A 17,284-nucleotide genomic window follows, 5' to 3' on the forward strand; every position below is an offset into this window, starting at 1 on the left:
CTTCCAGCTATGAAACTCCCACAACTTCCGAAGGCAACTTCTGTTCCATGGATTGGTTGTTCTCACCATCAGAAAATTTCTCCTTATTTCCAGGTTGAATTTTTCCTTCATCAGTTTCCGTCTATTATTCCTTGTTTTGCCTTCAGGTGTTTTGGAAAATAGCTTGATCCCCTCCTCTATGTGGCAGCCCCTCAAATATTGGAAGACTGCTATGATGTCTTCCCTGGTCCTTAGAAACATAGAAACATAGAAGACTGACGGCAGAAAAAGACCTCATGGTCCAGCTAGTCTGCCCTTATACTATTTTCTGTATTTTATCTTAGGATGGATATATGTTTATCCCAGGCATCTTTAAATTCAGTTACTGTGGATTTACCAACCACGTCTGCTGGAAGTTTGTTCCAAGGATCTACTACTCTTTCAGTAAAATCATATTTTCTCATGTTGCTTTTGATCTTTCCCCCAACTAACTTCAGATTGTGTCCCCTTGTTCTTGTGTTCACTTTCCTATTAAAAACAGTTCCCTCCTGGACCTTATTTAACCCTTTGACATATTTAAATGTTTCGATCATGTCCCCCCTTTTCCTTCTGTCCTCCAGACTATACAGATTGAGTTCATTAAGTCTTTCCTGATATGTTTTATGCTTAAGACCTTCCACCATTCTTGTAGCCCGTCTTTGGACCCGTTCAATTCTGTCTATATCTTTTTGTAGGTGAGGTCTCCAGAACTGAACACAGTATTCCAAATGTGGTCTCACCAGCACTCCATATAAGGGGATCACAATCTCCCTCTTCCTGCTTGTTATACCTCTAGCTATGCAGCCAAGCATCCTACTTGCTTTTCCTACCACCCGACCACACTGCTCACCCATCCTTCTCTTCACTAGACCAGCCATGCCCAGTTCTTGCAACCATTCATCGTATGTTTGAGCCAGCGATGGGCTATGAGCCAGAACGCTAAATTGTGCTCCCCGCGGCGGCTCGTAAGTTCTTGCGGGACCAGCGAGATTTTGCTGCTGCACCTGTGGAGGTAGCAAAATTGCACCTGTGGAGGTAGCAAAATTGCACCTGTGTTTCAACGAGGTTTTACCTGAGGTTCCGTGCATTATTTTGCAGGTGCAGCAGCAAAATCATGTGGCCCCACAAGAACTGATGAGCCGCGCCGGCGAGCACAATTTAGCGTTCCGGCTCGTAGCCCTCCACTGATTTGAGCCTCCATTCCCCTAGTCATCTTGGATGCTCTTCTCTGCAGTCTTTCTAGTGTCTCAGCATCTTTTTTTATAGCACGGTGACCAAAACTGGGTGCTGTATTTTAGATGTGGTCTTACTAAGGCTTTATAGAGTGGAATTAGTACTTCAGGTGATCTTGATTGTATCCCTCTGTTAATGCAATTAAGGATTGCATTGGCTTTTTTTGGCTACTGCCGCTTCACAGAGTTGGCTCATATTTAACTGGTTGTCCTCTAAGACTCCAAGATTCCTCTCACAGTTACTGCTATTAAGCCTAGTTTCACCTAGTGTATAAGTGTTTTTAAGAAGACAGTGGACAACCACTTGTCCAGAATGGTATAGAGCAGTGAGGACGAACCTTTTTTTTTTTCCTCAGGTGCCAAAAGGACGTTAGTGCATGCGGTAGCACAAGCATGTGTGCCCACACTCATTACACAATACCCTCCCTCGTGCATGTGTACACACATAGCCTGTCCCCCCTTGGGCATATGTATAGACCTCACTGAAGCCTCTGGACTTCTGGTAGGCCCATTGGGCGAGGGGGAGGCTGTTTTCAGAAACAAACTTCCAGTTGGGCAGCTGTGTTTCTTTTTCGTCCTCCACAGGCTCTGGAAACTTTTCTGAAGCCTGAGGAGAGCAAAAACGGCCTCTCCCGCCTTCTGGAATGCTGAAAATCAGCTGGTCAGTGTGCACATGTGCACTGGAGCTGACATAAGGTAATGTCTTGCGTGCCCTCAGGTATGGCTCTGCCAGGAGTGGGCTTCTGCTAAATTGGGCTCACCACGGCTTGTGAGTGTTTGCAGGGCCAGTGCGATTTTGCTTCTGTACCTGTGGAGATAGCAAAATCGCGCATGGAGCCTTAAGACCTACCTATGTCGCCAGGCATGGGGTAACTAGTGTATCCCCCCCTCTGACTATTGAAAGTTATGCGTGGATATGATTGTATAGTATCGATTGTTTTTAAGGTAATGGGTTATAGTTTTAGTTATTAGATTTGTATCTGTATTGTTCCATTGTTGTTTTGAGATGCCCCAAGTCTTCAGAGAGGGGCAGCATACAAGTCTAATAAATTATTATTATTATTATTATTATTATTATTATTATTATTATTATCGACTAAACAATGTCATCTGGCGGGACCCAGGGGAAGAGCCTTCTCTGTGGGGGCCCCGACCCTCTGGAACCAGCTCCCCCCTGAGATTAGGATTGCCCCCACCCTCCCTGCCTTTCGTAAACTCCTTAAGACCCACCTTTGCCGTCAGGCATGGGGGAACTAAAACACCTCCCCCTTGCCCATGTTGTTTTGTTGATTGATTGACTGTGTGCCTGTTTTTTATATATACTGTTTTTTATGAGATTATTAATTTAAATTGGAACTGGATGGGTGGGCATTGGATTTGGTATTGTGTACTGTACTGTTTTTTATTATTGTTGTGAGCCGCACCGAGTTTGCGGAGAGGGGCGGCATATAAATCCAATAAACCTAAACCTAAACCTATTATTATTATTATTATGTCAATACCACACAGCAAACGAGATCACTATGCTGGATTTCGTATTTCATCACCAGTCGGGCGCTTCCCAAACACCTAGGACTGGGTGATGTAGCAGCGAATTATGTTTGCTGATCCCAGTAAAGCGGCCTTTTGCAATTGACAGATGGAGATTTTGTCAATTCCAATGGTTTTCAAATATCCGCTGAGATCCTTTGGCACTGCACCCAGCGTGCCAAGGACTACTGGGACCACTTTCACTGGCTTATGCCAGAGTTGTTACATTATTATTATTATTATTATTATTATTATTATTATTATTATTATTATTATTATTATTATTATTATCATCATTAGCATGCACGGAAGCAAACAACCCTCACCAAAACACGGGTGCACCTGCAGTTCGGTGCACAATTTTGCTTTCTCCACAGGTGCTGAAGCAAAATTGCGCTGGCCCAGCAAGCACTCACAAGCCACGGCAGGGAGCCCAATTTAGCGTTCCAGCTGGAGCCCACCGCTGGACTTCGCGTGCCACCTGTGGCACATGTGCCATAGGTTCACCATCACAGGTATAGCGTCTTCTGTTTGGGCAGTGAATTGAACTAGAAGACTTCTAAACTCCCTTCCAAGTCTGTTATTCTGCAATGAAACCATTGCCTCCAACTCTAAGAGGCAGAGAGAAAGGAGGAAGCCTGGGCGGAAATCTTTATTTATTTGCTGACTCGCTTGTTTATTTAAAAGTATTGGCTGCCCAACTCATTCTGGACAGCGTACAAAACCACAAGAAAACAACAACAACCGGAAAACCAGCTAAAAAGCATAAACAAACAAGTAGCCGAGACTACTGTAAGATGATTTAGTCAAGAATAAAATAAACAAGATGATCCACAGCACCAATAATGGCCAAAAATACTGGGGAATCAGGTCACCACAGGCACCCTTTTAACATTTTAAAGGAGGAACTGGATTGTGTAGAGCAGGCAGACGTTCAACAGGAATAGCCTGGATTCAGCAGAGGAAGAAAGGGAATTTTTGCAGCTGTCCCAAATATACTTTTTTAAAGAAGCAGCTGGATTTTTGCAACTGTCCCAAAGATGCTTCTTAAAGGAAGCAGCTGTACTTTCTTGTTTTTCTTTTCGTTTGAAGACGTTTCGCTTCTCATTCCAGAAACATCTTCAGAATAGCAGGAAAATATCCCCACTTCATCTAGAAAAATTCTTGAATGTTCAGTAATGTGCAAATTGACAAGGGAAATACATGAAAAAGATGACTCTGGATTTTGTGAAATATGGGAAAAAATGGTATTGCTGGTTAAAACAAAATAAAAAATTTAAAAATTTGGTTATAAAACACGAAATTTCCAAAGTGAATCCGTAAATATCTGTACTTTCTTTCCCTAAGAACAGATTATATATGTATGTATAATAAATGATATGGAAAATACAATATGTGATTAAACCACTCTAAAGATAGACTTAGATAAATGTTAATGAAGGTTAAAAGAAACCAAATGGTATTTTAACACAAAATTAGATACAGAAACATTGTGAAAAAGCTGTAAAAGTGAGTAATCATCAAAAAAAAGAGTACAGTATTTGTTTTGATGTATGTACACTGCTCAAAAAAAATAAAGGGAACACTCAAATAACACATCCTAGTTCTGAATGAATGAAATATTCTCATTGTATACATTGTTCTGTACAAAGTTGAATGTGCACAACAGCAGGTGAAATTGATTGTCAATCAGTGTTGCTTCCTAAGTGGACAGTTTGATTTCACAGAAGTTTGATTTACTTGGAGTTATATTGTGTTATTTATTTATTTTATTTATTTATTTTGTCCAATACATAATACACATTGAAGAGAATAGATATGTAATAATATAAATAAAGAATAGAAGAAAAGATATAAAAGTATAGGTGAACATATTTGAAAGGAAGAAAAGATAAATGAGATGAGGAGAGACAAATGTTGTTTAAATGTTTCCTTTATTTTTTTGAGCAGTATTTTTTTGCTGTACAGTATTTTATGTGGGGATTTTTTTCTGTCTGTCTTGTATGTCCTTTTTTAATGGAAAAGCTTAATAAAGACTTTTAAAAAAGGAAGTCAGTGTACAGTCTAAGGTTGTACACTGACTTCCTGACTGCTTATGACTATGTATTACTGAGTATGACATACTTTCTATTCTATATGTCTTATCTTTTCTATTTGTTTGTTGTTCTAACCCAGACCTACTGTATGTACTGTACTGTATGCGATTATGATTGGATATCATAGATTATGTGCTGTCTTTTTAAATGTATACAAATTTAATAAAAAAACCTATATATATATATATTTTAAACAAAAAATTAAAAAGGAAGTCAGAATTGAATAAGCTTCTGGGATGAGAAGCGAAATGACTTCAAATTTTTAAAAAATCCAAGAAAATCCTGTTGCCTCCTGGGGCAGGGGAGCACATTTGGGACAACCATGAGATGAATGACTGAGAATCTCCACAGAAGTTTTGCACATGTTGAATGCAAAACTCCTTGAGGGGAAAACCAATCTTGTCTCCCTCAGGGTTCTGTATGTACTGTACTGTATGCGATTATATTCCTATGGAAATGATTGGAATATCATAGATTATGTGCTGTCTTTTAAAATGTATATAAATTTAATAAAAAACCGATATTTTTAATTTAAAAAAATTAAAAAGGAAGTCAGAGCAGAAGAAGCTTCTGGAATGAGAAGCGAAACGTCTTCAAAAGAAAAAATAAATCCAAGAAAGTTCAGTTGTCTCCTGGAAATTAAAAAAACACACACTTTTGGGACAACCACGAGGTGAATGACTGAGAATCTCCTCAGAATTTTTTCAGCTGTTGAGACAAACTCCTTGAGGGGAAAACCTTGTCTCCCTCAGGATCCCTCAGCCCACTTGGATCTTTTAAAAACCTCGAAAAAACTCTTAAATGGATCGCTGCTTGTGGACTGGCGCCATCTCACGGTCCAAACAAAGCTCTAAAAATATATAAAAATAGCCCTCTCAGCTGCTAAACCACATTGAAAAAAGGGGAGGCGAGAGGTCGGAAAAAGCCGAAGGAGGCGCCTGTCCTCCTTTCGGGATCTCCCGGAAAGGCTCGGATGGTTCCGATTGGGTTCGCGCAAAAAACCAAACCAAACCGCAGCCTTTCGGGATTTTCCGGAATAGGTCGGCCACGCTTGTGGATCGGATCGGCGTCGGCTACCCTAACGAGGGGGTCTTCCCTCTTTCGGCAAATTCCGGACAGGCTCGGCAAATCCGCCCGGATTTTGCCATTGGCCGGGAGAAGACGCCTCTCGTTTTCGGCCTTTTCCGGAAAGGCTCGGTTCGTTCCGTTCCCGGGGGCTGGCGGCTTGGAACAGTCGGAGTGTTGGCTTAGTTCGGACGAGCGGCGGAGCGGCGGCGGAGCGGGGTTCGGGCATGGCATCCCCATCGCGGAGGCTGCAGACCAAACCGGTCATCACCTGCCTGAAGAGCGTCCTCCTCATCTACACCTTTATCTTCTGGGTGAGGAAGAGCCGAGGGAACAATGGGGGGCGGGGTAGGAGGGGGTCCCTCCCCCTCGCCCTAGACGGGGGGGGGGGCAGGGCAATGGGGGGCGCCTTCGCCTTTCTCTCCTTCCCAAAACTCTTTCCCTTTTGCAAAGGGAGGGGGCGCCTTTTGCAAAGAGAAGGCGGGGGGGGGGGGCGGGACTACAAGCCCCATCATGCGTAGCACAGCCAAGTGATGGGGCTTCTGGTCCCACCTGCCTGGAGGTAACTCGGCCATTGGCTCAGCACCTTGTCAAAAAAGGTCAAAAAAAGGATAATTCTTTATTTTATGAAATACAATTATTTATTTAAGAATTCTTTATTGGCCAACACACAAAGAATTTGTCTTTGGTGCCTCTTTGGATGCACAGCAGTTCTAATCCCAGCGGGTTCTCAAACTTTGCAAACTTTTTTGAAATGCAGGGACTTCAAATCCCAGAATCCCTCAAGCCAGCCTTAGTTTATTTGCTTAGGGATTGCATGTGATGGGAATGCAGTCAAGGAGTTTTTCCTTGCATGGATTTGCAAACTCAGCATCTAATAAAGAGGTCTTCATTCAAACTTGGTAACTTTTAAGACTTGCGGACCAGCTATTGTTGTTGTGAGCTGCCCCGAGTCTTCAGAGAGGGGCGGCATACAAATCTTAAAATATATTATTATTATTATTATTATTATTATTATTATTATTATTATTATTATTATGCTGGCTGGAGAATTCTGGGCGTTGAAGTCCACAAGTCTTAAAGTTGCCAAGTTTGAAGACCTCTGTATTAGATGCTGAGTTGCCACAAAGAAGAGAGAGTCAAACTCTTCTCTAGAGCACCTGAGCGTAGGACAAGAAGCAATGGGTGGAAACTAAACAAGGAGAGAAGCAATTTAGAACTAAGGAGAAAATTCCTGACAGTCAGAACAATTAATCAGTGGAACAGCTTGCCTCCAGAAGTTGTGAACGCTCCAAGTTACACTGGAGTCTGCGGAGAGGGGCGGCATACAAATCTAAATAATAAATAAATAAATAAATAAATAAATAAATAAATAAATAATAAGTTTTCAAGAAGATATGTCTAAAGTGGTGTAGGGTTTCCTGCCTAAGCAGGGGGTTGGACTAGAAGACCTCCAAGGTCCCTTTCCAACTGTGTTATTCTATGTTCTAATAATGCTTGGACGAAGCAATATCCTTCCCCTTGCCCTGAGTCTTCGGAGAGGGGCGGCATACAAATCTAATAAATTATTATTATTATTATTATTATTATTATTATTATTATTATTATTATTATTCCTTTGCCTTTCCCTGTCACGCTTCCAAGCTTGTGACATTCAACCGTTTAAAGGCTCGAAGTTGTGTGAATGGAATCCAGTCCTCGTGGCCCTGGGAATCGTGGCTTGAACGAGGAGTTTAATTCAGATAAATTGCAGCTTCAGGCCTTCCTTTATTTTGCTAACTTTGGAGTTGGAGAATTCTTTTGAACCAGGAAAAATAAATAAATAGAGGAAAGGTTGTTGATCTCGGGTGAAGGTGGTGTTTTTTAAAGCCCTCTATCTACTGTTGAGATAATCTAGGAGTAATCAAGGTTCCAAGTTCAGCCTCTTGTTTTCCCTGATCCAGAGTTGTTGGAACCTTGAAGGTTGCAGAAAGTTTTGTATACTGAACCCCAAGACTTTTATTCTTTTTTCCCCTACACGGCAGGAAGAAACATCTCCCTCCCTCTTGTAGATGGCCCTCTAAAAAAGACATTCAGGGAAACTCATGCAAAGAAATGTGTGTCTTCTTTCTTTTCCCACCTCTTCTTAGATCAGTCATAAAGATAATTTCTGGTGAGTGTGACCCAGCCTGATGAAAGACACCCAGAAAAAAAGAGAGCAGAACATCCCTCTGTCTGTCAACACCCGCCCACATGGGACACATTGAAATAATATTTCCGAGAGTTTTTCGCCAACTGTCAAAAGTCCTCCATAGGCTTAGTAAACAATAACATCATCATCGTTTTAATAAGATGGAACTTCATCCTTAAAAGAAAGGGCTCAGCTTTGAGAAGATAGGCAGGGGTCTTCAAACTTGGCAACTTTAAGACTTGTGGACTTCAATAGCAGTAGCTCATAGACTTATATTTATTTATTTTATTTATTCATTTCTTGGACTTCTATGCCACCCCTCCCCGAGGACTCAGGGTGGCTCACAGCATATAATAAAGCAATACATGACATTTTGGGTCCAATTAATTAAATGTAAAAACTAAAACTAAAAACCCTAAAAAAACAGTCATTCCCATTTCTCTCAGTCCATTCATCAGCCAGGGGCAGTAATGGGCAGCCAAATTTTTTACTGCCACACTGTGGGTATGGCTTATTTTGTGGGTGTGTAATGGTCATGTGACTGGGTAGGAGTGGCTTGCTGGCCATGTCATTAGGTGGGCGTGGCTTGAACGATCTTACAACCTTAGCGATTATTAATAAATAATAATAATAAATAATAAAATAAAGAAGAAGTAATAAGTAATTAAGTGATCAATAATTAAGTAATAAAGTAATTTATACTTCTTTATTAAGTAAATTTAAACTTAAATCAACAAACTCCCTCCATTTCTCCTTCCTTCCCTCCCTCCTTCCTCTCCACTTCTCTCTTCCCTCTTCCTTTTCTCTCATTTGTTTCATTTTCCTCTCCCTCGTTCTTTTCCTCCATCATTTTCTCTTATATGCCGCTTTGCAGTCCTTTTCAGCCCTCTCTAAGCGGTTTACAAAATCAGCATATTGCCCCCAACAATCTGAGTCGTCATTTTATCCACCTCGGAAGGATGGAAGGCTGAGTCAACTCCCAGAAATTAATAATAATAATAATAATTTATTACATTTGTATACCGCTCCTCTCCGAGGACTCGGAGCGGCAATTGCAGCCGTGTGAGCTGTTGTGGGCATGCCTAGGTATGCCCACATCACACCAACACTTGGTGAGCTGCGCTGGCTTCCAGTTGATCTCTGGATGCAATTTAAGGTGTTGGTTATCACCTATAAACATGACTTATTGCCTGACTACTTACTGGACCGTCTTCTGCCGCATACCTCCCAGTGAACGATTAGGGTTCACAGGGTCGGCCTACTCCGGGTCCTGTCGACTAGACAATGTCGGTTGGCGGGGCTACGTGCGAGGGCCTTCTCTGTGGCGGCTCCAGCACTATGGAACCAACTGCCCCTAGAGTTCCGCACTGCCCCCACCCTGCTCGCCTGTGAAGACTTAACTTTGCCGGTAGGCCTGGTGCCGTTGAGCTGTATCATCTAGCTCCGGCCAAGTAGAATGAATGTTTCTTTTATATTCTGGGAGTTTAAAGTTTTGATTGTTTTAAACTGTTGTACTCTGCCCAGAGTCCGCCAGGAGTTGGGCGGTTTAGAAATTTAACTAATCAATAAGTACCGTATTTCTCGGAGTATAAGACTTACCTTCCCCCCCTTCCTAAAAGAAGCTGAAAATTCGGGTGCGTCTTATACTCTGAATGTAGCTTTTTTCAAAGCTTTTTTCCCCAGTCCTAACTAGCTCTTACCTTGCAGGCTCTTTCATTGTTACTCTTTGTGAAGAATGTTTTCCAAACCCTAAGTCTTTGCAGGGTTTTTTCATTGCTCTAAAGGTTTCTTTCCAGCCGTAACCAGGTGCTAATGATTTTCCCAGCTCTGAATGTAGCTTTTTTATATTTCTTAAATAATTTTTTTAATTTACAAATATACAATGAATACATAAGCAACAAAAAATTACAATTGACAATTAAAACATGGCAAATTACTTAAGCAATAATCATGTGCTTTGACAATAAACCAAGACATAAAGACAAAACAATCAATGGACATACAAACCTACAAAAGGAAAGAAAGAAGAAAGGAAGGAAGAAGAAGAAAGAAAGGAAGAAAGAAAGAAAGGAATGGGCGGGTGTACGGTAGAACTGTGTTAAGAATATGAACTAGTTTTATTTTCAGCAGCTCATTTCCTTACATCTAATTTTTAGAAATATAGATAAGTACAAGCAAGCGTTGAATAAATCAAGGTAAAGAGGTTTTGGGGAAAAAAAGTTGTTCCACTTTTTGGGTAAATATCGATATCTCTTACATCTATTGAAAAAGAAGGAAAAGTTTTATACCAGATTTGTGTCTGTTCGAATATATACAATTCTTATCATTTGTTAAGCAAGTTGTTCTTTTTTTTTTTAGCCAACAGTAGAAAGGGTCCCAGCAATTGATAAATGAGGACTCAGTATCGTTTCTGACTGCCATAGTTAACCTGGTCATCTCTGCACAATATTTAATTTTCTCTATTATTAAGTCGTCTTGGGGTATATCTTCGTTTTTCCACCATTGTGCGAAAATTAATCTGGCTGCTGTGGTTATATGAATAATTAAATGAATTTGATTTTTGAGAAGGCTCTTTCATTGTTACTTTCTCTGAATAAGTTTTTTTAAAAGCCCTAATCAGGGGATAAAATTATGTCCTGAAGCTGACCAGACTAAGGATGTTAGCCAGATGAATATCTGATAAGCAGATTCTTTTCCCTATTTTTCTTCCCCAAAACTAAGGTGCGTCTTATACTCCGAAAAATACATTAAATTCTGGGAAATGAAGTCCACAAGTCTTAAAAGTTGCCAAGTTTGAAGACCTCTAGTAAGGAATAAGGGGCCCTCTCTGATAGGTGCCAGCCCCAAGATCTTGCATCTTTCTACTTTTCTCATTTTTTTTAAAAAGTTGCCAGTTTGCTGAGGTTTTTCTTTCTTTCTGGGGGGGTTGGGGGCAGTGAATAGCAATGTGTGGAATTCAATCGGTAACCATGTCCTTTCCTTTCAACATTGCTGCTCCAGGCTTTGGATTCAGGTGAGTCTGCCTTTTTCCCAGGGAGTAGCAGAGTCGGTCTTTTGACCGCAAGGCGCCGTTTTTCTTTTTTTTTGGAAGGCGTTCGGTGTTCGTGGGAATTGGGGTAGGCGGGGAAGCAAGGTGGGGAGTGCGTGGAACCCCGGAGGCTCCGCTTTCGAAGGACTTGTGGAAACTCGTTGCAGAATGAGAAAAATCCGGAGATACAAAGCCCCTACAATGTTTGGGAAGTTAAAAGGGAAAACACAATTTCACAGAAGCTGGTTAAATCCTTAGTTTGGTTGAAAGATCTAGAGCAGCGGTCCCCAAACCACGGCCCGTGGGCCGCGTGTGGCCCGCTGAGGCCATTTATCCGGCCCGCAGGTGAGTAACACAACACAGTGTTCCATCTAATTTTCTATGAATAAAATGCGGTACTGTATTTGGTTAGTAACTAATATCAATCATCAAAAAAGTTGCAAAAGTTTTTTTGTCCCTAATTTTGTCATCCAGTTACATTCATTTTCTTTTAATTAAATTCCCTCCTTAATGTTCCTTCAAAAAGTACACCAATTATATTTCTAACTTATTAACCATTATGCGAAAGTTCTTCCTTCTTTCTTTATACGTTTTTATATATGCCAAGAAAACCTACAATCAGATGTTAACAAAAGAAAATTAAAAACAAAACAGAAACATATATGAATTTCAGACTTCTTCCCCCCCTCTAAATAGTACATTCCCATTTTGTTTTTTACTTTGAAATAAGGTATGTGCAGTGTGCATAGGGATTTGTTCATAGGTTTTTTTTATAGTCTGGCCCTCCAACAGTCTGAGGGACAGTGAACTGGCCCCCTGTGTAAAAAGTTTGGGGATCCCTGATCTAGAGCAGGGATAGAAACATAGAAACACAGAAGTCTGACGGCAGAAAAAGATCTCATGGTCCATCTAGTCTGCCCTTATACTATTTTCTGTATTTTATCTTAGGATGGATCTATGTTTATCCCAGGCAGGTTTAAATTCAGTTACTGTGGATTTATCTACCACGTCTGCTGGAAGTTTGTTCCAAGGATCTACTACTCTTTCAGTAAAATAATATTTTCTCATGCTGCTTCTGATCTTTCCCCCAACTAACTTCAGATTGTGTCCCCTTGTTCTTGTGTTCACTTTCCTATTAAAAACACTTCCCTCCTGGACCTTATTTAACCCTTTAACATATTTAAATGTTTCGATCATGTCCCCCCTTTTCCTTCTGTCCTCCAGACTATACAGATTGAGTTCATTAAGTCTTTCCTGACACGTTTTATGCTTAAGACCTTCCACCATTTTTGTAGCCCGTCTTTGGACCCGTTCAATTTTGTCAATATCTTTTTGTAGGTGAGGTCTCCAGAACTGAACACAGGATTCCAAATGGGGTCTTACCAGCACTCTATATAGCGGGATCATAATCTCCCTCTTCCTGCTTGTTATACCTCTAGCTATGATGGTGAACCTTTTTTTGGCTCGGGCGCCCAAGGGGTGTACGTGTGTGCGATAGTGTGCATTCGTACCATTGCTGCAGGCTGAGAAAAAAAAGTGTGGTGCATTACTTTCTGGGCGACCCTCATACTTAAAGCCAGCTGAGTGACTTATAGCCAATCAGCAGGAAACAGTGAGTTGTAGTTCTGCCCTTATTTATTTATTATTTATTTATTACTTAGATTTGTATGCCGCCCCTCTCCGAAGACTCGGGGCGGCTCACAACACGTGGAAACAAATCATAAATAATCTAAACAGATTTAAAATATTTAACGATTTAAAAAAGACCCCATATACTAACAGACATACACTCAAGCATACCATATATAAATTAAACATGCCCAGGGGAAGATGTTTCAGTTCCCCCATGCCTGACGGCAAAGGTGGGTTTTAAGGAGTTTTCGGAAGGCAGGAAGAGTAGGGGCAGTCCTAATCTCCGGGGGGAGTTGGTTCCAGAGGGCCGGTGCCGCCACAGAGAAGGCTCTTCCCCTGGGGCCCGCCAACCGACATTGTTTAGTTGACGGGACCCGGAGAAGGCCCACTCTGTGGGACCTAATCGGTCGCTGGGATTCGTGCGGCAGCAGGCGGTCTCGGAGATATTCTGGTCCAGTGCCATGAAGGGCTTTAAAGGTCATAACCAACACTTATGAAAGCCAATTTTGTGACCTTTGGCCTCTCACACAGACCAATTCACCTTATAAGACAATGGTTGATAGCTAGAAGGCTGGGAAAGACTATGGAAAGAAAATTATAAAATGACAATATCGGTGCCTTATAGAGAAAATTTGTATAAGATGTTCTACCGGTGGCATTATGTCCTGGCAAGATTAGCTAAAATTTGTCCAAATATCAATAATGAATGTTGAAGATCCAAACCAACACATGGCACATATTATCACACATAGTGGACGTGCCCAGAAACAAAACAAAAAAAGAGGATTATGATTAAAAAATGGCTAAAAGAAACCCTAAATTATGAAATACACTGCTCAAAAAAATAAAGGGAACACTTGAAACACACAATATAACTCCAAGTAAATCAAACTTGCGTGAAATCAAACTGTCCACTTGGGAAGCAACACTGATTGACGTGCTGTTGTGCACATTCAACTTTGTACAGAACAAATATTTCATTCATTCAGATCTAGGATGTGTTCTTTGAGTGTTCCCTTTATTTTTTTTGAGCAGTATAGAATTAAAACCCGAAATGTATCTTTTAGGAGTTATCAGAGGACAACACAAAAAGGCAAATGACTACTTAATAACACACATATTAACAGCAGACAGATTAGTTTTCGCACAAAACTGGAAAAAAATAAAACGTATCAACCGATGATATGGTGATTAGGAAAATACTAGACTGTGTAAAATTGTGTAAACTTACACTAGAGTTACAGAACAAACAAGAAAAAGAACATTGGATCGTATGGGGGAAACTTTATAACAGGATAGAATTCAAAGTGTTGGTTATGACCTATAAAGCCCTTCATGGCACCGGACCAGGTTATCTCAGGGACCGCCTTCTGCTGCACGAATCCCAGCGACCGGTTAGGTCCCACAGAGTGGGTCTTCTCCGGGTCCCATCAACTAAACAATGCCGCTTGGTGGGACCCAGGGGAAGAGCCTTCTCTGTGGTGGCCCCGGCCCTCTGGAACCAACTCCCCCCAGAGATTAGAATTGCCCCCACCCTCCTTCGTAAGCTACTTAAAAACCCACCTCTGCCACCAGGCATGGGGGAATTGAGATGCTCTTTCCCCCTGGGCCTTTACAATATCATGTATGGTATGTTTGTATATATGGCTTTTTATATTAATGGGTCTTTTAATCATTTTTAGTATTTATTGGATTATTATTGTACATTGTTTTATGACTTTTGTTAGCCGCCCCGAGTCTTCGGAGAGGGGCGGCATACAAATCCAATAAATAAAATAAATAAATAAATAAAAAGAAATTAGAATAATTGTAAAAAAAAGGGGGAAAACCGAAGAAACAGAAATCTAAATGTAAATTTATATTAAGTTCGATGTCTTTGTTGCTTTGTGTTTTGTTTTTGTTTTTAAATTCAATTTTTTTTAAAAAGACAGTGGTTGATGGTTTCGAACTCAGATCGAAGCAGAGCTGATCTGCGTCAACGCAAGGGCAGTGCAGAATCTCAGCGAACTCTGGTTAGGAGGAACGGCTTGTTTGTAGGCAAACGAATCCCGAAATGTTGCTCGATTGACTCACCATTTTTTTCCCCCTTCTACCTTTCCAGTTCACTGGCATTGTCCTCCTTGGCGTTGGCATTTGGGGCAAGGTGAGCCTGGAAGTCTACTTCTTCCTACTGAACGAGAAGGCCAGCAATGTTCCTTATGTCCTGATCGGGGCAGGGTTGGTGGTCGCTCTGCTCGGCACCTTTGGCTGTTTCGCGACCTGTCGTGGAAGCACGTGGATGCTGAAACTGGTAATTGTTTCAAATGGGTTTGGGGTGATTTTTTGGTTGAACTGCAAGTAACTGGTTGGGATTACTAATAATTAATAATAATACTAATAATAATTTATTAGATTTGCATGCTGCCCATCTCCGAAGACTCGTGGCAGCTCACAACAACAATAATAACAGTAACAAATCTAATATTAAAAATTATCTAAAACCCATCATTTAAAAGTCATACAACACAACCATACCATAAATAAACTATATAAGCCTGGGGGAGATGTCTCAATTCCCCCATGCCTGGCGATATAGGTGGGTCTTGAGCAATTTATGAAAGGCAAGGAGGATGGGGGAGGTTCTGATCTCTGGGGGGAGTTGGTTCCAGAGGGCCGGGGCTGCCACATAGAAGGCTCATCCCCTGGGGCCCGCCAGATGACATTGTTTAGTCGACGGGACCCGAAGAAGGCCAACTCTGTGGGACCTAATTGGCCACTGGGATTTGTGCAGCAGAAGACGATCCCGGAGATATTCCGGTCTGATGCCATGTGGGGCTTTATAGGTCATAACCAACACTTTGAATTGTGACCGGAAACTGATCGGCAGCCAGTGCAAGCCATGGAGTGTTGAAGAAACGAGGGCAAACCTGGGTAACTCCACAATGGCTCTCGCGGACGCATTCTGCACAATCTGAAGTTTCCAAACACTTTTCAAAGGTAGCCTCATGTAGAGAGCATTGCCGTAATCGAACCTCGAGGTGATAAGGGCATGAGCGACTGTGAGCAATGACTCCCTGTCCAAATAGGGCCACAACTGGTGCACCAGGGCGAACCTGTGCAAACGCCCTCCTCCCCACAGCTTTAACCCAGGTAAAGGTAAGACACAGTGGGTAGAGTGCTGTACAGCAGGCCACTAAAACTGACTGCTAGATCTGCAGGTCAGTGGTTCAAATCTCATCACTGGCTCAAGGTTGACTCAGCCTCCCATCCTTCCGAGGTGGGGTAAAATGAGGACCCGGATTGTGGGGGCAATAGGCTGGCTCTGTTAAAAAATGCTAACATGTTATAAGCTGCCCTGAGTCTAAGGAGAAGGGCGGCATAAAAAATTGAACAAATAAAAATTGAATAAATAAATAAATAAATGTTAGTGTTGGGGGGGGGGGGGGCGCAGTGGTCCGAACGTAGTACTGCAGGCTACTTCTGCTGAATGCCGGCTGTCGGCAGTTTTGAATCTTACTAGGCTCAAAGTTGAGTCAGCCTTAGATCCTTCTGAGGTCGGTAAATTGAGGGCCCAGATTCTTGCAAGAGGCTGACTCTGTAAACAACTTAGAGAGGGCTAGAAAGCACCGTTTTGTGACTGTGACAACCTCCTGCAACCCTCTGCCAGTGAAAACAGAGTTTGTGGGGGGGCCACCCACAGCCTTTCAAACTCCATTTTCACTTGCAGAGGTACCGTGGACCAGTCCTTTGCTGTTTCTAGAGCGACCCTGAGGGCCAAATTTTAACATCCCGCAGCCTGAATCCATCCCCCGGGCCTTGTATTTAAAACCCCTGGTATAGGGTGTCAGAAATAAGTTTATTTCTGGAGGTAATATTACAATGTAAGTAAATGGTTTGTAACCATAGGAAAGGCTGATGTAAACCATAATCTGTATGTAATCATGGGTTTGCTAAATGTGCTGCAACCTGATTGGCTGTAACCTATATAATAGGAGTAACACCCTTGCATGGTTGTGGTTTGTTATAGAGTGGTTTGTGCTGGGTGGTTTGTAGTTAGTGGTTGCAGTGGTGGATGTAATAAGTGTTATATGATACTATTATGGATAGTTTATTATAGTGGTTAAATGTTAAAGTGATAGTTTATTTAGAGAAGCAGTTGGATAAGAATAAAAGTGCTATTGCTGTGAGCCGCCCCGAGTCTGCGGAGAGGGGCGGCATACAAATCTGATTAAACTTAAACTTAAACTTAAAATATATTTTTACAAGAACGCCCGCTGCGGTGTTTTTCACTGAAGACTTCAACTAGGTATAGTTGTGCACTGTGGCTACTTGGTGGGTTACTTTCTGCGTGTGCAAATCTCTCCCAACATAGGGTCTTCTGCTTGAAGAAGTTGGACTAGAAGACCTCCATGGTCCCTTCCAGTGGTGTTCGGATTGATAGGTTAAATTGTTTATTCTTAAACAACAACACGGAGGGCCATTCTGATATATTTCATTCCTGTTTTCTGTCCACAGTATGCCATGTTCTTAACCA

General features: G+C 41.6%; 2 protein-coding genes across 2 annotated transcripts in view; both read left to right on the forward strand.

Moving 5' to 3' along the window:
• TRMT12 (tRNA methyltransferase 12 homolog) overlaps window positions 1-17,284 on the forward strand; it is a 533,403-nt gene that overhangs the window by 107,413 nt on the left and 408,706 nt on the right. The gene's annotated exons all lie outside the window — the stretch shown is intronic.
• TSPAN6 (tetraspanin 6) overlaps window positions 6,069-17,284 on the forward strand; it is a 22,505-nt gene continuing 11,289 nt past the window's right edge. Inside the window, 3 exon segments of the mRNA XM_070759830.1 lie at window positions 6,069-6,255; window positions 14,873-15,061; window positions 17,266-17,284. The exon segment at window positions 17,266-17,284 is cut by the window's right edge and continues 56 nt beyond it. Of these exon segments, the coding sequence (XP_070615931.1) occupies window positions 6,169-6,255; window positions 14,873-15,061; window positions 17,266-17,284 (295 nt within the window). The 5' untranslated portion in view covers window positions 6,069-6,168.

This window comes from Erythrolamprus reginae, chromosome 8 (assembly GCF_031021105.1).
Source record: "Erythrolamprus reginae isolate rEryReg1 chromosome 8, rEryReg1.hap1, whole genome shotgun sequence".
Taxonomy (NCBI): Eukaryota; Metazoa; Chordata; class Lepidosauria; order Squamata; family Dipsadidae; genus Erythrolamprus; species Erythrolamprus reginae.